The following is a 25,573-nucleotide window of genomic DNA, read 5'->3' on the forward strand; positions in this document are numbered from 1 at the left end:
TGGCTGGCGATGATGAAGTTGAGAACTGGAGCTAAGATACATGTACAGAAGGTAGATCCTTGTCTCACCCTTTTATTGCGCTTTTCCGAACCGGTCCTTCTGCAAGGAGTACCGGGCCAAGTCTGGTATTATAAAAATACCACTGCACACCCGTTGGAGCGGCTCTGCGGCCAAACGTGTGTATGTGTGTGTGTGTGTTCTGTCAAAAGCTTGTCTCCTCCTTTGTAAGGTGGCTGTCGCCAGCCAGCTAAATATATGGCATCCGATCACCTGCCGCCCCAAGGTCCGATCGCAACAACACCGCCCGTCGTGTCTGTAATGCTTACCGGCGTCATCTCCGCCTTGCCGGCGGCCGGGAGCCGTCTGTTCCTCGAGACTCCGGCCCCGGCGGCTCGGGCGTCATCTGGAAACGTAGGGCTAGCCTTGTCGACGGCTCGTGTTGCGTGGCCGTCAAGACCAATCGTGTGTGCGCGTGTGTGTGTTGTATGGCTTCTCGATAAAGACATGTCGTTCCTCTTCCATGAGTTTGCCAACGACACACACGTCAGTGGACACCAATCTCCTTTCACCCTGCTCGACCAAAGCAACAAGTGTTCTCTGACCTTTACTGCGTTTGCTGCTCATCCATGAGAGTGTTTGGTTGTGTGTCTTATCCGGTCCAAAGAAACACGAACGAGCCGGATGGGTCCGCCGCCCGCCGCCACCGCCAGTAGGTATCCCATAGCTCGGCGGCTGTACCTGTATATGGCAGGGCTCGGGTCCGAGGAGTACGACCACGATGTCGTCTAGAGGATTCGTTTTTGGCGTGTGTCAACTTATTCGCCCCCCGTCTCGGAAGAATGCTTCGCCAGTGGTGTGTTCCCTAACCCTAAAATCCTAAGGACCTCTCCTAGACTCCGCCGTGGGGAGGAGCAAGACCGGCTCGATGGATAAAAGTCCGGTGACGCTGATCAGTAAAGGCAAGGTAATTGGCCCGGGTTGTCTCGCCGGCCGCGTGGGCGACGGAAAAGATTGTAGATCGTCCGATGCAACTTAACCACCGCGCAGAAGGACCTGGCGAGGTGCCAAGCAGCCACGGCGATGCCCGGCGAGTCTCGTCATAAAGGGTCGGGTCAGCATTCGGAATGCGGGAAATGGCCCGAGCCCAGCCTGCTCGTCGGTCAGGGCCTGGATCTGTCGGCTGACGCTGGGCTCCCCCTCCCGGAGTGTCGTCGCTAGCTTGTTGAACTCTTTGTCGAAATCGATTGGCGGTTTGCCGCCGTTAAGGCCGTCCGGATTGGGTTCCATGTCCGGGAACAATTGCTCCATGAGCTTCGTGTCTTTGGTGCTCAGGACCTCCACCTCATCCGGCTTGTGGAGCTTGATCGACATCGAGTTGGCTTGTCTGGACAGCAGCCATGTTCTTGTCCAGGACTGGTGCACAAAGAAGGCAGCGGCCGTGAGGTGGTGGCTCCAGATGAGTACATCGTGATTGTGATCGAAGATGGAGATGCTAAGCTAGCTAGGTAGCCAGGCAGGGTCGTGAGGGAACGATTCCCAGTCCAAGCGACAGAAGGACAGCCGAAGGTTCGAAAGGACAGAGGGGTGTGGAAACCAGGCAAAAGCGGAACGTTCCAATAGATGCATCCATTGATGCGGTATATATCCTCGTCTTGCTGACGGATGGACAGTCCAATCGACAGGGGACAGTCCAATCGACAAGGAACAGTCGAAAACCCAGAGGGACTGTCGTGCACAGAGAGGCTGCGGCCGCGAGGCAGCGACTCCAGAGTCGGTGCATCGTGATGTTGAATGAAGATGACGAAGTGCCTGGCTGCCCTGGCAGCTGTTCGCAGCCGCCACGCAATGTGGGGAGCTGCTCCAGGGACGGTCCAGCGACCCCAGCCGGCAGATAACACGCGCCAGTGATGAATTGCTGTGCTGACCCTGCTGGGTCACATCCCAGGGCTTTGGACGTCATGGCGGAACGAGTCAGGCGAGATGTAAGCGAGGTCCCTGGTCATGCCAAAAATGGAACGATTCTCATTGCTTGGTGTTGGCTGCTGCAATTCGACGGGCAATGCTCGACATCGGATTTGGATCTGTGAGGAAACCACTGGGTTGTGCAGGCAAAAGTGAAGTGACACTCCAATAGTTGACCTGGCAGTGGACCCTATATGCCATGGAGGTGTTGGTGGCAGCTGACAGGATCCCTCATGGGAGACGGCTCGTTGAGGGCTCGAGTCAGGAGTCTCAGGACCATGTTGGCATCTTCAACTTCCGGGTGCGTGTTATAAAGGTTGCCCCGTCCGACAGTGAGGTGCAGAGGCCTTGCGTTTGGCGTCGTCGAAATGACTCGAGCAGTCATCTTGTCGGAGTGACCAAGCGGCAGAAGTCCTTGGAGAGGATGGATGATTGAGTCGAGAGTGTGTGTCGAGGATACTGTCGCCATTTGTGTAGTTTGATGAAAGGGCGGAGAGATGGGCGATGGGCTGTTCAGGATCTATAGGTGGGCAGCCAGTTGGCAGTGGTGCAGCGGCCTGTTGGGTGCAGGAGGAATGGAGAGAAGTGAGAATGGGCTTAGCGAAGCGAAGCTTCTCACAAGCTTGAGCAAGTTGAGGTCGAGGACCTCTTGGTGTAGTGTAGTAGCCGTCGTTGTTGTTGATGATGATGATGATGATGATGATGGATAGCAGGTGCCATGAAGAGTGACGAGTGAAGAGTGATGAGTGAAGAGAGGAGTCAACAGCAGAGAGCATCGCTGAGGGTGATGATGAAAAAGGAAGAAAAAAAAAGAGACGAGGGGAGCGAGGCGAGATATTTATACACGTGATTGGGCAGTCTTCTATGATTCACTCGACGAATCTGCACCTGGGGCCAGAGGCCCCAACATCGCTGAACAGGTATTGGTCGGCCAGGCAGCCGCGATTCAGTCCGTTTGCAAGCACCATGATAGGCAAAGAACAATGGCGAAAATACATGCTCTTCTTCTAATTCGTTTCAGCCATCCCGCTCTCAATGAGCCCGAGAGGCGTTGCAGCGCTCATGGTTCTCGCGAATGGGTTTGATTTTCTCAATGCAAACGTGGCATTTGCAGCCACTGTGGACCATGCCGCAGTAAGCTGCAAACGAGCTCGGCTGGCCAAGGGTGCTTCTTTTTATCCTGGCGCCAAGAGTCCTGCTGCAAGCTACGGCCCAGTCATCTCAAGCCTGGCTTTGAACGATGCTCCCCTTTTCTGAACGGGCCCGATGAGTCTACTGGCTTCATGCCCTTCCCAATTTCAAAAACCCCTGCTTGAACCGACGTGGCAGGAGAGGGAAATGCGTAGTTGGACACGATATGTATCACAACTCTTGGTTTGCTCAGATGTGCTGTTTTCTTAAGATATTCAAATACTTGAGAGTTGGCTTGGAATTACCTCAAGAAGCAAGTCCCTCGTTTGTATGGAAAGCTTGAAGCAAGTCGAATCGTCTGGAGCCCCGTCTGAAATCGAATCGGACGCCCACCTTGGGTCATCTCCTCCCGACGACTTCTTTCTCTGGAGGCTAGAGGCCTCGCCGGTTACGCCGCGCTGAGCAATGTGCACCCCGTCCTCCCCTGGCGCTCCGAGTCTCGATCCACACGAGGTGACGCTGAAATCAAATATCAGGAAACTCGGCTCGGTTCCCGAATGTCTTTCGGTGCAGTCTACCAAGTAAACCCCGGTGCTCAGGCCCGCCGGACCACCGTGGCAACGATCCTACAGTTTCATTCGCGACGGGTTCTTGCGCCGGCGATGCCAATATTCCCTGCTCTGCTCGGCACGACGGAGTCAGCCCGCATCTATCACGGAGTGGACAAGTCGACGGCGTGCGTTGTCTCGGAGTCAAAAGGAGCATGGAGTGCAGCCGCGAGTACGACGAGGCTCCCGGAGGATGCGACCTGCAACATATAAACGTCGTGCACCTCATATACATTGTTACGCCAAGTCGTTGTTCATCACTCATTAGCTTCAATATGCTTGGTTGTTTCCAATACATCTGCTCTTGGCTTATACATGTCGCTATATATGCTTACAGCATGTTCCCTCTGAGCTGCATCAATACTCCCTGTGTATCATGACGGACTGGCGGAGAGGATATGTGAGAGCACACGAGACTGATCATCTATGAATGACCGGCTAGAGCCCCCAAGGAAGACGAAGAGCGTCCTCCACCATAACATCGTGCACACTCGCTCCATCACCTCACTCACAATCATCAAGTCCACCCTCGTCATCGCCACCTCTCGTCGAACGAGTATGGACCCATCTGCAAAAATTGCATCGTCAAGGAACAAGCGCGACCGACAAGGCCAACGCAGACCTGGCGTCCCGAGTCCTGCCGCGAGGCGACCGGCCTTGAGGTGAAGTGGCGGCTTGGCTTGAAGAAGCGGCGACTTGTTCGAACCCTGGATTACTGCCGGGGAGATGAGCCCATAAATACGAGGCCTGCTGTGGCTGGACCGGGGACGCTGTGAAATAGAAAGGCAGGCTTCATGCAACATGTACATCGTCTGATGCAGCGACATCCCATCATGTTATTGCTATTACAGGCAGCAAGCGCAAGCCCACTCCATTCGCCATCCCTCCGAATCGTATTCTCGTATCCCTCGTTGCCTATGTACGGGACTCTATGCTGCGAAGCCAGCTCCAATGAAATGCGCCAGGTATCGTGTATCATCGCATTGCGCCTCGTTGCCGTCCTACTTCCCACACGCCTGCGCCAAGGACAAGACTTTCATCGTCTCCAAATTTTCGCTCAACGCCTTCAGCCGCACCGGCTTGGTCAAAAAAACATCCACTCCGCTCTCCAGCGCCTCCCGGTGCGCGCTGTCCGAGGCCAGGCCCGTGAGCGCCAGGATCGGGACCGCGCGCAGCTGGTTCCGGTGCTCGAAGCCGCGGATCCGCCTCGTCGCCTCCAGACCGTCCATGACCGGCATGGATATATCCATCAAGATGCCAGCCCAATGGGTGGGGTTCTGCGTGTAGGCGTCGACCGCCTCCTTGCCATTTACCACGGTTTCGTACGCGCGCCCGAGCTTTCTCATGTGCGCGGACAATATCTTCAGGTTGATATGGTTATCGTCGACAACGAGGATCTTGTCAAAGGAGGGTTCCCCAGACCGAACCTGCGCCATATCCACCGACAGCGAGAATCTCGGCATCCCGTTCGGAGTCGGGGGTTCAGGCTCAGCGGCCGACTGCGTTTGGATCTCCGAGTCCATCGCCGGATCCGCTGCATTTGTTGGAAGCCGGGCACCGGGTTGACTGGGGAGTCGGAAAGGCTCCAGCGGAAAAACAGGTGGCGACAAGGCTTTGAAAAGGCCCATCCACCGCTTGTACGCGAGCTTTATTGACTTGGCAAGTTTGCGGGGCCCGACTCTGAGTAATGTCAGCTGACTGTCACGAGTGAGCTCGAGCGGACACTTACGGCTGCGAGATGAAATCAAAGACGCCGCCATGTTCGGCAGATTCATTCGCGATGAAGCGCTGGTATGCCACCAGAGCGTCCTGACAGATGACGACGTTTGGCGTCTTGGCTAGCCGCTCAATCTCCCCGAATGAACCAGGCAGCGCATCGTCCAGCCAGACAACAAGATCCGGGGCCAGGTGTCGGGCCTGCTCTTCCGAGACGAGGTCCAGATGGAGCGAGTGGCGGCAAATGTCCTCCACAATGGTGCGCATCGCGGTGCCCTTGGCCGAGGCCCCGGTGGACCCGAAGCCAGACAGGCGGACGCGCAGCCCCTTGAGCTCGCGCACCTGCTCCTCGTAGTCTCGGTCGTCCTCGGGCAGGTCAGCCGCCGGCGGTGACTGCTCTAGCGGTAACGTGACGGTAATTGTGGTCCCGACCCCGACCTGGCTTTCGACAAAGATATGGCCACGCAGTTCCGAGACGATGGTCTTGACGAGGCTCAGGCCCAGCCCGGTGCCCGGCGCGAGCTCGTCTTCTTGCGCAAAGGGCTTGAACAGCCTGTGTCGAAGGTAGTCCTCGTTGATACCCTTGCCCGTGTCCTGGACCGTCAACTTGACGCTGCGGTCTGCCTTTGCACGCTTGGCGAGGGCCTTTTCCTGGCTGAGAGATATCCAAATGGCCCCCCTAGCTGTAAACTTGAGCGAGTTGCCAAACAGGTTCATGACGATTCGACGAATCGCCCCGCCTGGCATGTGGAACATCCAGTTGCATCTCGGGGCAATCAACAAGTAGATGGACACGTTTCCGATCTGCACGCTGGGCTCTCCCCCACCGTTCACGCTCGGGCCAAGCTGCTCCATGGCCTGCGCAAAGTCCAGCCGGTTGTGCGCCCTCGTGTCGGTGTGCGTCAGCCGGTCCTGTTTGGACAGTTGCCTAATGGACATGTGCTGGAAATTAAAACCCGCAAACACGCTTTCGACCACGTCCTCGACAAGCCCGTCGAGCCTGGCATGAGTGTAGAGCCTCTTCTTGCCAAACTGGTCGAACTTTGTTCTTTGTCTAGACTTGGGATACGTCGCCCGAGGCCCCTGCCGGCGCTTTGTCGCGAAGCTGTTGATCTTGGAGTAGTCGAGCAGATGGTCAATGGTGTCGAGTAGGGTGCGGCAACACGTCTCAATGGTGTGCGTCGCATTGCCCTGAAAGACGCTGAGGTCGGTGTCGTTGAGCAGCTCGGTGCCGAGGATGACGCCGTGCAGGGGTGATCGCAGTTCGTGCGACAGCGAACCCAACGCGTCCGACTTTGCCTTGTCGGCCTGTAGGGTCTCGTGGTTGTGCATCTCTGCGGCGATCAGCCTTGCAAAGGCGCGGAGGAAGCTCAGCTCGCCCTCGATGGTGAAGACCCGGGTCGGGGTGAGCGTGTAGACGAAACCGCCGGCAAACCACCGCTCTCGTTTCGAATCCCACACGGGTATGAAGGCGACGCTGCGGGCGCCGGGGAAGGCCTGGTGCAGCAGAGCCCCCTCCCTGGCACGACTAGATCGTCCAGCGACGTTCTTTGCTGGCGCCGGGGTTGAGGCGCCCTCGTGGGTGCTCCCGTTGGCCGATGAGAGACGGCCGGTCAGGGCCTTGAGTGCGCCGTCGTCCTCGGAGGAATCGCTGGATTGCAGCTCCCCAATGGCATCAAAGTTGAAGATCTTGCCACCAGGATAGCGCCGGAGGAGCTTCGCCAGGAACCGCTTGGGCATGAACCCCTCGTTCCGGCTGAGCCCGGCGTCGTTGATGCTCGACACGTCCGACGTGGAAAACCCAAGCAGTTCGCACGCGGCGTCTGGCTCCTCGGCCGGTGACGTCGGGAGTTGGTCTTCGCTGCTGCTTGCCGTGGCCGACTGGCTCATCGTCGCCTCCGTGTCGCTCCCTCTCGAGGGAATTTGGACTTTTGGCGCGCTGTAGGAGCCCAGCGTCACATCGAAGAATAAGCAGCCCGCCACCTCAAAGGCTTCACGGATGATGTTGGCGGCTTTGGAGAAGACGGCGTCGGCGCCGGTTCCACCCGAGCCCGGCTCGTCACTGTGTCCAGGATAACTAGCTTCAACGGGTCGGCCAGCGTGAGGAGGATACTGGATCTTGTGCGAGGTGTCAAAGTAGCTGGCGCTGAAAGCCTCCCTGAACCTCTCGATGGGCTTGCTGCCCGGCAAGCGCTTGGCACCAACGGACCGCGGTGTTTGGGCGGCCGCGCGGTGTCTCAGTTCCTGCTCTTTCCTTTCTTGGTCCTGACGTTCAAGGAGCTGCTGTGTGCCGTCTAGGGCGCCCTCGAGCTTGGAGTTGTCGACAAAAGCTGCTACGTTGGGTCCGTGCTGCCATCCGGAAAGGGTGGATTTGCCCTCGATGAAGGACCCCAAGCCCCTGTTCATGCGCTCATTGCGCCGATATGCGTGCCTGGACCTGTTGGCTTCGAGGTGATCCATGATGGCGTAGGAAATGTCTCTCATGCGGCGAGTGCACTCGTCATTCCAACAGCCGGTGTCGACCGGGCTGAGGACGCAGTATACACCAATGTTGATTCCCCTACTTGTTCGTATGGGCACGGCGGCGTAGAAGCGGCCTAGCTCGCCCGACTCCCAGAGTGGCTTGGAGGAGAAGCAACTGTCGGTGGTCAGGTCAGGCACAAGGGAAAGCGGAAGCTCTGCCGCGTCGTGAGACCCGGGATCAGGGGAGACGAAGAGGGCATGTTCGCAGGCGCCATGGCCGCGGGAGATTGCGGTGCCGCAGAGCGCCAGAGGGGCCGGGCACTTGTCGCTCGATAGGGCGGAAGTCAGGGGAGTCAATGGCGTGGCCTCGGCGATGACGTATTGATGGCTCGCGTCGAAGAGGGAGATGAGGGCGCGCTCCGTTGCTGTTTGGTAGGTGCCAAGCTGGGCGAGGGCCGTCAAGACGCTGTCGCTCGAAGTTGTCAGTTCGGAGCTGGGCAGGGGCCGGCCGCTCTGGCTGTATCGAGAGTCGGACAGGAGAAAGGGTCTGTATCTGGATGGTCGTCAGCCGACGGGTGGCGCACACGATGTGGGCGAGCAACAAACTTGAACGTCTCCCGCTCGCGAGCGGCCTCTGACACCAGCTTGAGAGGCCGGTCACCGTTTGTCCTCGAGCTCATATCTGCCGCGGGGCTCCGGAGCCCACCATGCGAGGCGACGACGGGCTATTCACGAATCGGCAGCGCAGCCGACGACGGTGTAGTTGCCCGTGCTGGAACCAAGCAAAATTGGGGGCTGAAGGTGGCGACTCCGGAGCTCGTACCAGCCTATGCATCTACATGGTATAGACCTGGGTTGGCCCGAGGGAAGGAGGTGTCAGCCACGCCAGGCGCATATGGGATTGCCTTTACGCCATATGTGAATCGACGACTTGCCCATCGTGCGGTCCAAGCCAAATGGGCATCTCAAGGGGCTCTGCCGCGCTGGGGTGCTGGAAAGCTCCGGACGGGGCTTCCGAGAGGCATGTACGCCGCACTCTGGGGGTACATTGGCGCGGGCAACAGGGCAATATCTAGCTGGTTCCGTTATTGGCCCACCCCTGGTACCGTACCGGTACATGCTCGCCTGCCAGTAGCGCGTTGGCTGCAGGCGCATCGTCTCGTGCAGGAGTAGCGCCCACCTTGGCGACCTGCCTACCTCTGTACAATTATTACAGGACTACCAGTACAGTAAGTACCTAGGTACTTAAGAGAGCTTGGTCAACTTTATGTATATTGACAGATATGCACGTATCCGTGCACATGTCTTTTGCGGCCCCGCTCTATGCAATGACTGAGGTACATAACTTCATCCAGTCTTCGTGATGCTTCTTCTTTTCCGTGCTCGTTCTTGGTCTGGCCCAAACAAATGAAAGTGTGCCCAATGTGGCCGTAACTCCAAATCGTCGTCTCAGCACTGACGTTGCCAGCTCAACCCGAGGCCGATTTCACGGCACTCACGGGAATGGCTGCAACATGTTGCCTCAGCCTATTGCTGTCTTTCTCACCGACGCCTGCCATCGCCGTGTCGTCTCCCTCCCGGACCTGAGGCTTGAGGCCGCCCCGGATGCAGTCAGCCTCGTACCCCTTGGCCCGCAGCACGCTCGCCGCCATGCGCGAGCTGTCGCCATCGTAGCACATCAGCAGCACGCGCTTCCCGCGGATGAGCGCCTCGAGCTTCTGGTCCGGCGCCTTGAAAGTTTCCTCGAGCCGCTGCCACAGATCCTTGAGCACCTTGGTGTCGAAAAAAGGGCTCGGCGTCTCGCGCTGCACAAAGGGCATGTTGACGGACCCCGGCAGGCAGAACCGGCCAAAGTCAGGGGCCTGCCGGAGATCGATGACGGTCGCGTCGGCCTTGGGCTGGGCGAGACGCTCGAGCTTGGTGCTTTCACCAAACGACAGATTTGAGGCCCGCCGCAGGAAATTTTGGAAGGTGGTCTCATAATAGGCCCGGAGGGCATCCTCGGCGTCTAGCTCCCACTTCTCGTCGTATCGGTACAGGTCGACGCCCAAGAGCTCCTGCAAGGACATGATTAGTTGAGCGCTACCCTCCACTCGCCGCTCCTATGGCCAGACATACCTCGTTCTTGATCTTGGGAAAGTGCGTCTCGTCGAGCTTGTCGAAATACTCCCCAACGTACTGGTAGGGGAGGTCGCAGCACATAAAGGCGCAGTGGATCTCGCCATCGGGCCCGGCCAGCTCGTGCAGGGAGCCAGCTGCCTTGCGCTTCTCGATGAACTGGAACAGCCCCTTGAGGTTGAAGCCCGACGAGGGCCCGCAGACGAGGCCCTGCCGGGTGAGATCGAGCGATAGCTTGTACGCGTCGTGCGCGCCGACCTCTTCGACCTTGTCGACGGCCTTTGCCCAGGGGAAGGTGACGGGGGCGAGAAGGCCGAAGGACCGTGGTCCTGGGACGCGCTCTCCTGCGGCGGTGCACACTCTGTCAAGACCGTGTCAGTCAAGCCTCTTTGGTCAAGACTGTCTTGCACACGTACCCGAGACGGAAGACCGAGGGCTTGGCCTCTTGAAAATAAGTGCCGAGTCCGGTCATGGTGCCTGGTTTCATGTGGTTGGCAAATCATCTCAATGGCTCGTAGGGGTCGTCGACACTCACCAGCCGTGCCCATGCCGGCGCAAATTAGGTTGATCTCGGGCAGTTGGCGGAGGATATGGCGCGCGGTCCATTTGACGTGAGATTTCCAATTCTAGAAATTCGGTTCAGCTCCAGCATCGACGTGGCCAGCGGGCAAGCAACACTCACATCGTCGTTTCCGTACTGATCGGGGTTGATGACAGAGTCCGACTCCTGCGCCAACCTCTGCGCCGCCCGGATGCCACCCCGTTCGTCGCATGGCTCGGGCTGGGACGGGCCCCCAAACAAGGTTCTGGGCGGGCGTTAGCGAAGCTTAGGACCGGGGAGGCGTCTCGACTGGGAAACCAACATGTCGATGCCGAACAGCTGCATGAGGCGGATCTTGGGTAGGCTGGTCTTGTTGCTCAAGAAGGCGCGCACGTCGGAAATGCCGTGAACGGCACGGGCAATGAGGGACATGGACAGCACCGTCGAGCCGGAGCTGTACTCGACGACCGTCTTTGTCTTTCCCGGCTCGACGGTGTTGGCGAGCAGGTTCGTGGCTGCATCTCGGGTCAGTGCTGGGCTCCATGTGGGCAATGACACGGGACGCACCGGGGATGGCCTTGACGTTGTTGGCCGGATGCATCGTCATCATCTTTGCGTAGATGCGAATGCCATGTCGGCGATACGGGTTGAGACAGTCGGGGATCTCAACCAGGGGCGTCGGAGGCGCGATCTCGGGGTCGAAGTAGTTGCGAACCGCGTCGGGTCCCTTGTAGACGCAAAGCTCGGTATCATAGGTTTTGGCCATGGTGAAGGTAGGTAGGGCGAGGGGAGGTAGAGCGAGGTGAGGTGAGTTGAGGAAGAGACAGGATGTTTAGTCGAGGAACGGCTGGGTTTTTAAGTTTGACTCTAGTCGCAAGGGGACCGACGGCGGGCTTTGTCGAGCCTGGCCAGCAGCTGTTCAGTAGGCGAGGTGGTGTTCACGGTGGGTTTTGGTGGTTGTTTGTTCTGCCTCCGCCTCCCCTTTGAGTCCCGAGTCTATTCAACGCCCGGGCGCGGGACAAGGCGGCTTTTATTTCACTCGCCGGTGAACTGTCTGACGATGGAGGAGCAGAAGCCGCTCAGGCCCCAGTCGGGTAGCGCACAAAGGGGAGCGAGAGGCGCTCAGCCGTTGCAGATGAAAAGTGGCCCTTCAGTCACGGCGAGATCACCTCGGGACTCGATGAACAACCATTGTATCGGTCAGGATCACTTGGCGTCGAGGGCCTTGATGAATACGACTACTGTACGGAGGATGGCCATCAAGTGAAGAGCATGTGGCCTCAAATAGACGCCTCTTTCCTTGGCCGTTTTCAGGGTCTGCGTGCATGACGACGGAGTGAAACAAAGGAGAGGGCATGTATGAGGCAGAGAGAATAAGAGGCTGTTTCCGCCGCCAGCAACGGACGACGCCTTCCTTTGCACACCCACCATCAGGGTAGCATGGCTATCGAGCTTTGGGACAAGCCGCAGGAGAGAGCATGGACAAGCTCCCCATCAGCCGGCTATAACCCCACTTTGCATCGCAGTCAGGCCGGCTATAACTCGTATAGTCAGTCGGCTAACGTTCCCATAACTTTATACCTCGGACACGCATTTCGTACTTCTCCAGTGCTGCGGTTACGGTTAGTCGACGGCTTAGAGTTGGCCACGGGAGTATTATATTCGAATTGTTCATTCAAAAATAAAGTAAAAGGTAACGTTACGATAGGCGGCTTGGATATGGCGGTATACGAAGGATAAGCCAACTATATACCTCGCGTGGCCGGCGCAACTGCGACGCATTTGGGGCCATGGGCAGCTTAAAGACTATCCACTTAACCCGGATAGGCAGAGCCAAGGCACAATCCCCTGTCCGGTTCCCCGGAGACGGTGGAGCGGATTTCGGGCGATCGGCTAGAAAGGGAGCGAGTGGAGATGATTGGGCGCCCCTGTTTAGTTAGCACCGCTTTCAAACATTCTCAAAAGCACTCATGCCGCTCTAGCGGCTTAGCGCACTCGCCCTCAAGGGCCGTTGCTTGGACGGCCACGAGGGAGCGCGCGTTTGAGGTGGGAAGACTGGAAGCCGGGCGAAGGCAGAAAGAGTTGTCATGCGTGTAACATGCATGCCATGCGTTGTCATTGTGGAGGTGGGAATGGGTTGGCATGCAACTCCAGAATGAACCCTAATCCGCCAAGGTCCATGGCATTGATGCTGTTATATACGTATGTACATTCGTAGGCCCCCGGGCGGAATGGTGTCGATTCGCGAAACCACCTGCAGCCTTCACCGGAGCCACTGTCGACTATCCGCCGCAAACTGCTTGAGCTCAGCTGGTCCGTCTGCCGCAGCACGCACGGGAGAAGAAGGCGACAAACGGTCAAACATATAAGAGACAGCGGTAGAGAGGGCCGTGCCACGATTTCGGCCCGGGCGGAGTCGGGCCATCCACATCCATCCCCGGGGGCCCGCCGGCCGACAGGAATAAGCAAGGGCTCCTCGATCCAACAGTCCATTATTTCATTTCATTTTACCTCACTCTTGCCCTTGCTCATATGCTTTCCGGAGCTGCTCATTGTATCGATTGCCGGTTGAAGAAAAAGACGGTCGAATCGATCGCGTGAGGAGAATAATCAAGACAGCCCACCACGGCCATGGCTCGGCAAGGCGCTGGAGCCTAAACATAGTCAAGGAAAAGGCCAGCCGGTGGCCGCAAGGGTTCGCATCGGCTGAACCTTTATGGTAAAAGAAACAAGTGGGGGATCGCGGATCCAACAGCATCGCCATCGTCATCTTCATCCGCAAATCTCTGCCCGAGGGTGAGTGAGCAAAGACAGAGAGTCTGCTTGGCTCCTCTTTTCCCATCTTCCTCCTCCTCCTCCTCCTCCTCCTCCTCCTCCTCCTCCTCCCCTCTCTTTCTCTCCCTCGTCATCATGTCACCTCGACGTCGACGCTGACCCTCGACCGCCCATCTCAAGCCCACCAGACGCGCCCAGCCGACTATCCTCTCCTCGCCATGGACAAGGAAAAGGACGCCCATGCCGGGCCAGGCCCGCTCGTCGTCGGCGACAATGCGAGCTCGGCCAGTGATGACGGCCACTCGGGCTCCGAAAAGACAAAAGTCCACCAGTTCAACGAGCAGACAAACTATGTGCCCAAGCGGACCATCATCACCGTCAGTGGCCCCGTCTCTGATTACCGGGGTTTGTGTGCCGACACGTTTTAGATCTTCCTCGCCTGCGCAAGCGTCGATCTACTGGCCCTCATGGATCAGACAACTCTCGCCGCCAGCTTGTACATTATCGGAAACTCGCTGGGCTCCTCGGACCAAGTCTCTTGGATAGCCAGCGGATACTTCATGTAAGTCTGGACAAGCATTTGCGGCACTGCATCCTCCATTGACGTCTCAACTCTCTCAGCACCTCGACCGTCGGCCAGCTTCTGTACGGCCGCCTGTCCGACATTTGGTCGCGGAAGCTCATCCTTCTCGTCGGCCTTGCCATCTTCTTCTTTGGCTCCCTGGCCTCGTCCCTCTCCCAGTCGGTCCTGCAGCTCACCGTCTTCCGCGCCTTCACTGGCATCGGCGGCGGTGGCTTGATGACCGTGGCCCAGCTCATTGTCAGCGATGTTGTTCCCCTGCGAGAGCGCGGCAAGTACCAGGGCATTCTGGTTTGTTTGTTCCCCCCTTGGGGATCCTGCATTGCCGGCTGACCGCTTGCTTTAGGGAGCAGTTGTCGCCATTGCCAACGGAATCGGGCCCGTCATCGGCGGCGCCCTGTCCTCCCAATCTGCCGAGTCGTGGCGCTGGATCTTCCGCCTGAACCTTCCGCTGACCGTCCTGACAACCGGCTGTGCCGTTTTCTTCATGCCGCTGAAGAAGGTACAGGGCGATTGGAAAATGTAAGTCTCTTGCCCTCACTCATGTCACGTCCGTCTGACCCGCACCAGGAAGCTCAAGGCCGTCGACTTTGTCGGCATCTTCCTCGCCTTTGCGGGAATGACGGTTGTCATCCTGGGCCTGACATGGGGAGGCCGAGAGTATGATTGGAACTCGGCTCACGTCATTGCCACACTGGTCGTCGGATCAGTCGTTTCCGTTGCCTTTGTGGTGTGGCAGTGGAAGGGACCGAAATACCCTCTGGTGCCCCGTATGTCTCTTGACCGCGATATCCAGCCCGCGACTGCCGCTGACTTCCATCCAGTGCACATCTTCAAGTCCAAGATCGTCAACGGCGCATGCTTGACTATGGCCATCAACGGATGGAACTTTGTCATGCAGGTCTACTACGTCCCGACCTTCTACCAGCTCGTGTACGGATACTCGGCCACCAAGTCGGGGGCCCTGCTTCTGCCAATCACCATTGTACAGACTGTCAGCAGTACTCTCTCGGGCCTCATCGTCCATTGGGTCGGCCGCTACCGCGAGTGCATTCTCTTCGGATGGGTGTGCTGGGCCGTTGGCCTGGGGCTGATGTCGACGCTTGACGAATCCACCGGCATCGACAAGCAGATTGGCTACTCCATCCTCATTGGAATAGGTGTCGGAAACACGTTGCAGCCGTAAGAGCCCTGACCTCGGGTGCGATCTGTTCGTTCGTGGGCTAACATTGTGGGAACAAAGAGCCTTGATTGCAACCCAGGCGGGCGTAGAGCGGCGCGACATGGCGGTTGTCACGTCCTTCCGCAAGTAAGATGAACGTCGAAGGTCATCTGGTGAGATTTGCTGACGGCGTCATGCAGTTTTGTCCGAAACCTCGGCTCCACGCTTGGCCTGGCCGTCTCCGGAGCCATCTTGTAAGGGCCCTGCCAATCACACCCGAGGACTATGGCACGGCAAGAGACAGCAGTTGACTTGAATGACCTAGAAACAATATACTTGCCAGCGACTTGTCATCCCTCGCGCTGGACCAGGCGAGTACCAAGACCTTATTGGGCGATCCGCAGAGGTTTCTCACCACAGTCTCTCCAGAGGAGGCTGAACGCATCAGAAGCATCCTTATCCCAGCCTATCGGCAAGGCTTCCGCGTCATCTTCCTCGTCGGCGCGTCACTGGCGGTTCTGGCATTTTTTCTCGCACTGCTCCTCATGCCGCAAGTTGAGCTCACAAGACCCGACGATGCGAAGCTCAAGGAAGAAGGCCGCAGGGCGCAAGAGGAACAGAAAAAGAAGAGCTCGGCTTAGACTCGTGTTGGCATAAACGATACAGGGCACGGGGGTTAGACCGGCGTTTGGCCCTTGTTATTCTTCGTCTCTTGTATTTGCGTCCATGAGGTTTCGATCTCTCGTTGGGAAAAGGCCGGTCATGCATGCGGAGCCAAACTAAAAGGGGGTTTGTGGAGTGGCTGGGATATAAATGATGCATTGAGCGTTCAAAGGCCAACCGATAGCACTGATCTTTCAAGCAGCGTTGATTGATGGATGGTGCAACAGTAGCGCTGTTGCTAAGCTCTTGGACGCGGATGCAGGGCAACAATGGTTCCTGTTGCCGTCTTAAAGACTTGATGCAAGACTGAGGAGATGAACGGACGAATAAAGCTGGGGTCTGATGTACGGGTTAGAACTCCATCACTGCGGCGGCTTGCATCGATGCGTGCGCCGTAGCGTTCCTGATGGCCCTTTCGACCGAGGGCATGACGGCGTCGGCATCTCTCTGACGTTCTTGCTGCGGCTTTCGCCTCCAAGGAGCCCTCGACGCTCATAGCACCACAACGGGCCCGGCGACACCGCCGACCTCGCCTACCAGGCCGACGGGGGGAAGCGGTGCCTTGGCCATGAGCTCGACGATGAGGTCGTCGATGACCTTGGGGCCCCCTTTCAGTCTTGGGTTCATCTTGTTTCCCGGGTTCCTCTTGCCTCTCTGCTTCGCCCTCCTTGGCGGGTTCCTTGTCCTCAACCTTGGGCTTCTCCTCTTCCGTGGGCTCCCTAAGGTTTACGGTTGCCTCGACCTGCTTCGTGCACTGGGCGGCAAACTTCCACGAAGACTTCTCGGGCGCACACCAAGGACGTATCTCGCGTTTCCTAACGGGCCGGCAGTCACCGAACTCGCTCTAGGGCCTCTTGCTCCACGCAATACGGCTTTTTGCCGCTCCGCGAGGCCGTGGCGGACGCCTTGCCCATCACGCTCGACAGGCCGTTGAGCTGCCCTGTCGGAAAAGCGGACGCGGACGTCGGCCTTGGACGCGCCGCCAAGACTACGATCTTCAGTGACGGTCCACTCCAAGTATTGCGAGAGGAGGAGATGGCGCCCGTCGTAGGCGAGCGAGTCCACGAGGCACTGCCACGTGAGATGGAAATATCGCCGCCAGGCCGCATCATCAGAATATCTGCCGCGATAAATCAGGAACTCCCACGTGTAAAATCCCGTCTGTTGCATAGTCCGGAATCCGGGGGCACGTTGGCGATGTTCACCCCAAGCTGGGAATGAAATCCAGCGTTGTTGTCGCCAGCGCCGGGAGCTGGGACTGGGAATCGCTGCTCATTCTGAACTTTTGACGTGGCCACCTTGTCGGGAGCGCATAACTTAAAGAGTATGCGGCTTGCCAACAGGCCAGGACAGTGCCTGAGTCTATAACGACACCCGTGTCACGTGCCTAAAGCGCAAACTTGATGTGAACCATCGGCGCATGTCATGTCACCAAGTCACATGCCTAGTCACGTGCGCACCCAATCTCAGACAGGCAGGCATACAGCCGAGACATACGGATAAAATATACCATAATACCACGATAGGACTGGCCATGACCACGAGTTGCAGCGCACATGGAGAAAATCCATGTGACGCTCGGCTCCGTTCTTATTCTGGAAGTGGTTGCCGCAAAAAGAACATTCGCACTGCTTCTAGGTCTTGGATGCACTAATAATTGAGGAGAATCAGTTGTGGTTGTATAACTTATACATCTGCGTTATCGCCTTAACTAGGTACCTTAGCCTGGCCACACTTGGTCCACTTTTTGGTAGGCCGGTTAGTCAAGGCGCGGGTAAGCACAAGAGAGCCCCGCCGCGCTCCAGGCTCCCGATAGCTTCAGCCCGCTCCAGCGGCCAGCCCTCAGCCCTTGCTTCCCCTTTTCTGAGGCTACATTTTTTGGGAGATAGGTCGAAAATATGACCAAGTTCCGCCCGTGCATTGACCTGCACGCCGGCCAGGTTAAGCAGATCGTGGGCGGCACGCTCGACAACGCCTCGGCGGCGCTACAGACAAACTACGTCTCGCAGCATCCGGCGGCGTACTATGCCGAGCTGTACAGAGACAATTCGCTCGAGGGCGCCCACGTCATCATGCTTGGCCCCGGCAACGAAGAGTCTGCTCGGCAGGCTCTGCAGGCCTGGCCGGGACATCTCCAGGTCGGCGGCGGCATCAACCATGGCAACGCCAAGGAGTGGATGGACGCGGGGGCATCCAAGGTGAGAGACACAATGGGACACAAAGGAAACTTTGAATAGGAAAGCAGCGCGTCTGTCTTGGGAGAGCATCTGAGAGGAGGAGCCCTTGGCTTGATCGATCCTGGCTCACGGGCGCATCTAGGTCATCGTCACCTCGTTCCTCTTTCCCGAGGGCCGCTTCAGTCAGCCCAGGCTCGATGCCGTGCTCGAGGCACTCGGCGGCGACAAGAGTAAGCTCGTCATCGACCTCAGCTGTCGGCGGCGTGGTGGCAACGAGAGCCGCTGGTTCGTGGCCATGAACAAGTGGCAGACGGTGACGGACATGGAGGTGAACCAAGGTCAGTCTTTCTCTGGTTCTCCCCGCTCTTGCTTCTCCATCTTTCTACTTTCGTGAGTACAGGTGGTAAGGGCGCCCTCGCTCACATGGGCAAACAGAGTCAATCGCGGCGCTGGAGCCGTACTGCTCCGAGTTCCTCATCCACGCGGCCGACAACGAGGGCCTGCAAAGAGGCATCGACGAGGAGCTGGTGGCGCGGCTGGCGAAGTGGTGCTCGATACCCGTCACGTACGCGGGCGGAGGGCGGCGGCTGGACGACCTGGAGCTGGTTGCGCGGCTAAGCGAGGGCAAGGTCGATCTCACGATAGGCAGCGCGTTGGACTGCTTTGGCGGGTCAGGAGTCAAGTTTGACGACTGCGTCGAGTGGAACAAGAGGCAGGGCTGAGTCGACATCTCTCTGGTTGACGTTTCTTCTACAGGAAATGTCTGAGCCTTGACTACACTGTCGAGCACATGTACAATATCCACCGTGGAGGTGGGCACTATATAGTCATGATGAAGGATGGGGTGCTCTGTACGAAAAGAGCCACCCAAACCAAGGGACCTACGGTTGAAGCTGTCGATGTGGTCAAGGGAGCACCAATGCCTCTCTCTCCCCAACGTCGCCCCCGCTCGAGCACACGGCGGATTACCGAAAACCTGCCTGGGTTACCGAGACTATTATGCCCTGTAACTTAGGCATGAATACGAGAGAGCATGCATGGGGGCTTGAGCGCTGCACCGCCGAAGACGGAGCCTTCCTCATTGGCCCGCATTGAAGCAGCACCCCGCGTCTCCAAGTTGGTAGGGTGGGTATATTAATGAACAGGCACGAAAACACGGATCCTCACCAGCGGCGACTCTGCTGTTGCACTTGCCTGACTGTATCCGGTGATACATGGCGCACGTTTCTTTCCTCTTCCGCCTCCGCCTCCGCCTCCGCCTCCAATGGGCCTCCCACCAACAAGTGTCTTGCTGAGAGCGCAGCCACGTCGTAATCTGGCCTTTTTCTTCTTCTCCCCTTCCGCCCTTGATTCAACTCAGCCATTGTTGGCCGTGCCGAGGGGTGATCCCAGACCGGGCTATCTCTGGTGCTTTTCCCAGCCGCAAGGGCCGTTTCGGTGCCAAGGAAGCGACGTGGGGGATTGCAGTGCTGTTCTCTGCACTTGTATCCGTACGAATATACCTTAGGCACTATTTACAGACGCCAAGGTACGCTGCAGAGGGAGCAGGAGGGGAGCACGTATCGTCATTGAGCACGTGCAACGCGTCACGAAACGGCAGAAGCGGATGATGCAGAGGCGAGGTCACACCGCGCGCGCATACAAGCGTGTGTGTATACAGCGCTAGGATGCTGTATTGTATTGTGTTGTCACCAACACAGAGAATGCCGCATGTGATGCGTCTGTATCCGGAGTTGTTGTTGGGTGGCTCGCAGTACGGTACAGGGGGGTCTGGCTCTGGTTGGCTCTGGCGGGTCAGGAACAGGGCGGCGAGACCAGGCCGCAGCGGAAGGAATAGAATCGGAAATGCATTCTAGATGGATGCATCGTCATCTGGCCCAAGCGGCGGCCGCCATCCCCAGGCTCGCAGGGGTTTGCGCGCCCGAGTGTTGACGATGTTATGCACTAAAAACCAAGCGCTGTGTTTTTGGAGTCCGCTGCCTGGTACAGTACAGTAAGTAAGTAACTTAGGTCCTTCGTACTAGGAGATGTTTTAGTTGCCGCCAGGACAGCACGCGATTGGGCCCTCTGGGAGCACCTCGGTCGGGTGAGGTAACAGGTACCACCTTTGCTGGGCGCCGGCACCCAACCGCCCAGGGAAAAACAGCTCTCGAGGGGTCGGTACGTACCTGCTAGTGCTAAAAGCAGAGCCACCGCGATTGTTGCCAGGGCAACGCGCAACGGCTGCCTCGCCCTGCTGTTTGCCCTGCTGTTTATGTCCCGGCCGCCAATCACGCCCCTCGAAGCCGTCACCTGGCTGTCGTGCGTTCCTTAAACGCTTCCTTTGCCTTCCGCGCGACGTGCCCTCGCGTGTTTGGTCTTGCTTTTCCCCGTCCATCACCGCTTCGCATCCCCATCGCATTTGCACGCTCCGGACAGAACGCGCAAACCCTCGGATCATCGTGCGGTCGCGTTTCGGGGCCTGCATCTTTTCCTCCTGGCCTGTGTCTCTTTCTTTGTTGGGCCCCCTCTTTCCCGCCTCGCATCACCGTCCGACTCCCTCTGAGGGTCCGCCACATACCCGCCGACCTTTTTTCATCCCCGGCTCGCCTGCGACAGACGGCCAGGCCAGCCTCTTGCCAAGTCGAGGGGGCATTCCATTGCCGTCTCGCCCCATCTGCTCGGCTCGCATGCCAATGCATTCCAGTCGCACGCCTCAGTCAGCAACAAGTGCTCATCATGGCCTCTGAACCGGTATGACGGATCTCACTACCCTGACTGCCTTCACCTGGCCGCCTCTAACGCCCGCCTCCAGGTGCATCCCCTCCGCATCGCCAAACAGACGACGCCCAACTCGTCGCCCGCAAAGATGACGAGCGGCCAGCCCCGCCCTCTCTCGGAAATCTCCCCGACGGAGATGAGGCGCAACTCGCCCAGCTGGCGCCAGTACCAGTCGTCAAAGGTGCGTGCAAATTCCTCCGGAAACCCCCCCTCCCTCTCGCCCACCACGCGAGCCCCCCCGTCAGTCATGCTGACGCCCCGGTGATGCAGAAGGCGGCTGTCCACGGCAACGACTCGTCCCCATTCCAGTCGTCGCCTCTCGACTCGGCCCCCTCTCCCCGTCTCTTCTGGCAGAACCGCAGCAGCGCAGAGAACATGCACCCTGCGGGCGGCCTTGCATCGTCGCCCACGCGCCGTTCCTCCATCGAGCGCCTCCAGCGAGCTTCCCGCGTCAGGAACAGCAACATCTTGGCCCTGGAGCAGAAGCAGGAATATGATCCCACCCGGCTTCCGCAAATCGAGAGACCCCTCGCCAAGGTCCAAGGAATTGTCTTCACCTCTCCCTCCAGCTCGGGCGGCCTTCGCTCTTCCGAGTCGGAGGAGCAAGCCCTCGAGAGCAAGTCGAGCCTCTCAACAATGAGCCCCTCCAAGAGCTCTCCCACCCTCTCGCCCAGTGCCCAGATCGTGCCCGGGGCGCCTAGCCGAGGCCAGCCTTCTCCCACAAAGTCGTCGCTGTCCCCTACCAAGCTGAACAAGGGCACCTTTGATCCCGAGTCGGGCACCTGGTCCGGTCACTCGTCCTTTCACGAACACGAGCTTCCCGACGGCCGATTCCTCCATCGCCACCCAAAAAGCGTCACCTTTGACGCCGCCCCCCCCCAGATCAACGAATATGAAATGGCCACCCCAGACCTCTCGTCGATTGGCACGAACTCGCGCGAAGGAAGCTTCGAGTCTGCCGACGACGAGGACGACGAGGACGTCCTCTACGACCCCGCCCACGTCGACGTCCAGGACGAAAGCTTCGACGAGTCCCTCGAGGACACGGACAAGACGCCCGTCGTCGGCCCGGACGACTGGAGAGGCGACAGCCCCATGGTCCCTCCCAGTGCCGTCTGCGGGCAGTATGAGAGCAGCCCGGTACCCGAGAGCATGCCATCCCAAGCCCGCGGCCGCCCATCCCATAAGCGCACCGATTCTTCAAACTCCAACGGAGACCATCGCCCGCTTCCGCCCCTGCCCGCCCTTGGCCATGCTAGGAGCCAGTCAGCTGGCTCCGCGCCCGCCTCGCCCGGGCTGTCAGCTACCGCCGAGAGGATGCTCGGCGGCGGCGCCCATCGGAGCCTGCCCGTCCCCCCTCCGGCCTCGGCCAGCAAGTCGGACATTCAGAGCTTCGGCAACGGCAGAATGACACTCGAAGAGCGCCTCAAGCTCATGATGCTGTCCGACGATGGCAACGCCAAGTCTGTCGCGGAGCAGCAGCGCGAGCGCCGACTTAGAAGGGGCGCTGGCCGTGACCGCGGAGACACTCCCCAGTCCGAGTCCGAGTCGGTGCCTGGTCACGAGGCCGAGGACCACGACGGCGTTGCCGGCGACCACTCGATTCTGGACGATTACCAGATGCCGCCGCGCATCTCTCGCGAATCAATCATGCGCAGAGTCAATGGCAACAAAGCGTTTGAACATGACACCGAATATCACTTCTCCTCTCCTGCCGGCACTCCCGCATCCCAGCGCGGCTCCGCCGAGAGAACCTCGCAGGCGCACGAGGCTCTGGACCCCGATGTCCCCATTCCCACCACCGAAGACCCCGCGATTCACGAGGCGTACCTGGAAGATGACGAGGGTAGCGTAATCGTCACCCGGGATGCTGACGAGCACGGAGAGGAAGCCGTCGATTACCATGGGAATGTGGACAGGAGCGAGGAGGACGACCTGTCTGACTCACAGGAGGGCGATGAGGAAAGCCACTACTCAGAGGACGAGCCATCTCGTGAGAGCTCACAGAGCCTGGACGTCGATGCCGGAATCACGACACCGCGCGCCGGCTCGCCCGCTCAGCGCCTGCTGCTCAACGATCCCATTCCCGATCTCGCCCCAGTCGCCATCGCCACGGCCGTGCTCGCCGCGGGGATGACGCACTCCATGACCGAAGCCAAGGCCGAAGACGCCGTGGAAAGGACAGACCCGGTCGGCCCCCCGCCGCAGCAGGCTCCTACCCGCGTCGAGCGACCTCACACCCCGGAGAGGCAGATGGCGATGCCGGACTATGACGGGTCTGGCTGGGGAGACCCGGAGAATGAGTTCGACGACGAACCCGGAACGCCCGACTCGGTCATCCGCCACCCCATGCGCGACGACGATGAGCCTCGAGAGTCGCCAGCCATCCCCGAGCGAATCGCAACCATCAGGTCCGCCTCTGGTTCGAAGCTCAAGACACGAGTCTCCAACACGCCGTCCGACTTGGCCGCGATGAGAGAGGCCCGCAGGCAGTTCAGCCTGGAGGTCCCGGAAGTTCCCCCGATCCCCGAGAGGCATCGTAATCGCATCTCACGCGACATGACTCCGGCGGCTGAAGAGGAGGCCCAGGGCGAGCAGCTCGAACGCAACTCCAGCTTCAAGAACCGCAGCTTGACGCTTGACCTCGACATGGGTCTCAGCCTTGACCAGGACTTCGAGAGGGTCATTGAGGCGCAAAAGGTGCATTACAACAGTCCTCCCGTTGATTCAGTCCCCGCCGCCAAAAGCCCTCCTGGACAAGTGTCTGAGGGATTGGCGGGGAGAGACCCAAGACCCTGTGCTAACGCGACTCTCGGCCCTCAGCGAGGCTACCTCATGAGACAAAACACCAAGGTTGTGACGGCCAGCGACAAGGACGCAGACATGTCTTGGAAGACCAGATCGGCCAACAACTCCCCCGTCAAGCAAGACCGGCCACAGTCATGGGTCATCGAGCCTTGGGATGGAGAAGCCCGCCAACGAGTATCGCGCAAGCGCCCAGGGACCGCTGGCGCCATCCCGCCTCTGCCCGGTCAGGACAGCAATGCCGCGGCTGTCAACTACCTTGCCGAGGAGGACACTCATTCCGAAGCCGCCACGATCGACACGGTCGAGAGAGGACGCTTGTTTGTCAAGGTGCTGGGCGTCAAGGACCTCGACTTGCCCCTTCCCAAGAGTATGTGCCTCCCCGGTCCCCCATGCATGGCCCGGCTGACAGAGATCTAGATGAACGGACCTGGTTCAGTCTCACCCTGGACAATGGGGTCCACTGCGTCACGACGGCCTGGCTCGAGATTGCGCGCAACGCACCCATTGGCCAAGAGTTTGAGCTCGTCGTGCCCAACGACCTCGAGTTCCAGCTCACGTTGAACGTCAAGCTGGAGAAGCCGGCGCACAGCAGCATTCCGGTCGAGGTGACGAAGATGGCCAAGCCCAAGACATCGACGTTTAGCAGGGTCTTTGCGTCGCCGAGGAAGCGCAGGGAGATCGAGATGCGGCAAAAGGCCGAGGAGGAGCGCTTCGCCCAGCAGCAGAGAGAGGCTCTGGCGCGGCGAAACACGTCTCCTACGGGCTACCAGCTCCTTTCGCCGCTTGCCGCCGAGGACGGCAGCTTCGCCCGAGCTTACGTTTGCCTTAAGGAGCACGAGAGTCGGTGCTTTGGGCGACCGTACACGGCGGAGGTGCTGCTGTTCAACGAGTGGGCAACCGAAGAGGAGAGCTTTGCCTCGAGCGTCAAGAGCAAGCGCGGCAACACGGCAGTGGTCCGCCGGGCCCCCTACCAGATTGGCAAGCTGGAGCTCCAGCTCCTGTTTGTCCCTCGACCCAAGAACTCCAAGGACGAGGACATGCCCAAGAGCATGAACTCGTGCATCAGAGAGCTCAAGGCGGCGGAGGAGCGGCTGGCCCGCAACTGGGAAGGCCACCTGAGCCAGCAAGGCGGCGACTGCCCGGTATGTTTGACAGCGAAGGAGCGAGGGAGAGGGCCCGACTTGCTAACGAGGACTCTTTACAGTACTGGCGACGGCGATACTTTAAACTGGTGGGCACCAAGTTGACGGCGTACCACGAGGCGACGCGGCAGCCCCGAGCAACCATCAACCTGACCAATGCCAAGCGGCTGATTGATGACCGCCGTGCCTTGACGGAGCGAGAGACGATAAGCAGGCACGGAAAGCGCCGCAGATCAGCATTTGCCGAGGAAGAAGAGGGCTACATGTTTGTGGAAGAGGGCTTCCGAATCCGATTCAACAATGGGGAAGTGATTGACTTTTACGCCGACACGGCCGCGGACAAGGAAGCGTGGATGAGGATTCTCTCGGACGTGATTGGGCGTGGCGACAGCGGCGCGGACGAGGAGAGCCACGGGGTGCGGACCCGGGCCAAGTGGTGCGAGCTCGTCTTTAAGCGGGAAGAGCAGCTGCGGCGCCGGTCCGAGGGCCGTCGAAGCCACACGCGGACCAAGAGCTCGTACAGCTGAGCGACGGGCACCGGAGACGACTGGACGGTACGCCGGCGACGCTGCTTTTCTTTGCCCGTCATGTTCCATGTGCTTTGCGATTTGACGCTACCCTCCTTTTTGCTCCCTCGTTTCCGCTTCGACGAAGCCATGTGAGATTACGAGAGTGCCAGGCAAGGGACGAACGATGTCGGCGTCGAGGGTGTTTTTTCTGTCTATCAGGGGCCATGATGATGTGGCACTCTCGGCTGTACCTATCCAAGATACTGTATTAAGACAGCAGGGACAATAAGAATCGCTTGCATAACTGTCGCCGGGCACTGACTGTGACTTTCGGTCGACCGTGTGCCTGTCGTCGAAGGCGTCACGTGATGGGTGTTTGAGCGGCTCCTCGGCCGTCCCGACGGCGCGGTTGTCTTTTCTGTCAATTGTCGACTGCATGGGACTGATTCATGCGCGGT

General features: G+C 58.9%; 7 protein-coding genes across 7 annotated transcripts; 3 read left to right on the forward strand and 4 right to left on the reverse strand.

Moving 5' to 3' along the window:
• Nucleotides 1–1,032: 1,032 nt before the first annotated feature.
• Nucleotides 1,033–1,371, reverse strand: HRG_05412 (uncharacterized protein; the record flags this gene model as incomplete). The annotated part of the gene is made up of 1 exon (XM_044863883.1): nt 1,033–1,371. The coding sequence occupies one exon, from the start codon at nt 1,369–1,371 to the stop codon at nt 1,033–1,035; it is 339 nt and encodes a 112-aa protein (XP_044720415.1).
• Nucleotides 1,372–4,702: 3,331 nt separating this feature from the next.
• On the reverse strand, nt 4,703–8,560 carry HRG_05413 (histidine kinase-, DNA gyrase b-, and HSP90-like ATPase domain-containing protein; the record flags this gene model as incomplete). The annotated part of the gene is made up of 5 exons (XM_044863884.1): nt 4,703–5,098; nt 5,144–5,267; nt 5,343–5,381; nt 5,431–8,433; nt 8,487–8,560. The coding sequence occupies 5 exons, from the start codon at nt 8,558–8,560 to the stop codon at nt 4,703–4,705; spliced, it is 3,636 nt and encodes a 1,211-aa protein (XP_044720416.1).
• A 789-nt stretch (nt 8,561–9,349) lies between these two features.
• On the reverse strand, nt 9,350–11,305 carry HRG_05414 (pyridoxal-phosphate dependent enzyme domain-containing protein; the record flags this gene model as incomplete). The annotated part of the gene is made up of 7 exons (XM_044863885.1): nt 9,350–9,937; nt 9,999–10,359; nt 10,415–10,475; nt 10,534–10,624; nt 10,681–10,804; nt 10,862–11,054; nt 11,107–11,305. 7 exons carry the CDS (start codon nt 11,303–11,305, stop codon nt 9,350–9,352), a joined length of 1,617 nt encoding a protein of 538 aa, XP_044720417.1.
• Nucleotides 11,306–13,532: 2,227 nt separating this feature from the next.
• HRG_05415 (major facilitator superfamily domain-containing protein) lies at nt 13,533–15,697 on the forward strand (the record flags this gene model as incomplete). Its single annotated transcript, XM_044863886.1, has 9 exons — nt 13,533–13,691; nt 13,743–13,876; nt 13,936–14,185; nt 14,241–14,416; nt 14,465–14,664; nt 14,719–15,076; nt 15,138–15,203; nt 15,257–15,310; nt 15,382–15,697. 9 exons carry the CDS (start codon nt 13,533–13,535, stop codon nt 15,695–15,697), a joined length of 1,713 nt encoding a protein of 570 aa, XP_044720418.1.
• A 514-nt stretch (nt 15,698–16,211) lies between these two features.
• HRG_05416 (uncharacterized protein) lies at nt 16,212–16,995 on the reverse strand (the record flags this gene model as incomplete). Its single annotated transcript, XM_044863887.1, has 5 exons — nt 16,212–16,316; nt 16,411–16,534; nt 16,590–16,659; nt 16,712–16,839; nt 16,925–16,995. 5 exons carry the CDS (start codon nt 16,993–16,995, stop codon nt 16,212–16,214), a joined length of 498 nt encoding a protein of 165 aa, XP_044720419.1.
• Nucleotides 16,996–17,617: 622 nt separating this feature from the next.
• On the forward strand, nt 17,618–18,618 carry HRG_05417 (histidine biosynthesis protein; the record flags this gene model as incomplete). Its single annotated transcript, XM_044863888.1, has 3 exons — nt 17,618–17,917; nt 18,039–18,234; nt 18,332–18,618. The coding sequence occupies 3 exons, from the start codon at nt 17,618–17,620 to the stop codon at nt 18,616–18,618; spliced, it is 783 nt and encodes a 260-aa protein (XP_044720420.1).
• Nucleotides 18,619–20,614: 1,996 nt separating this feature from the next.
• Nucleotides 20,615–25,133, forward strand: HRG_05418 (cell division protein anillin domain-containing protein; the record flags this gene model as incomplete). Its single annotated transcript, XM_044863889.1, has 7 exons — nt 20,615–20,629; nt 20,691–20,837; nt 20,927–23,356; nt 23,480–23,831; nt 23,882–24,606; nt 24,669–24,789; nt 24,844–25,133. 7 exons carry the CDS (start codon nt 20,615–20,617, stop codon nt 25,131–25,133), a joined length of 4,080 nt encoding a protein of 1,359 aa, XP_044720421.1.
• Nucleotides 25,134–25,573: the final 440 nt, after the last annotated feature.

The sequence above is a fragment of the Hirsutella rhossiliensis genome (assembly GCF_020360975.1).
Source record: "Hirsutella rhossiliensis strain HR02 chromosome Unknown scaffold00005, whole genome shotgun sequence".
Taxonomy (NCBI): domain Eukaryota; kingdom Fungi; phylum Ascomycota; class Sordariomycetes; order Hypocreales; family Ophiocordycipitaceae; genus Hirsutella; species Hirsutella rhossiliensis.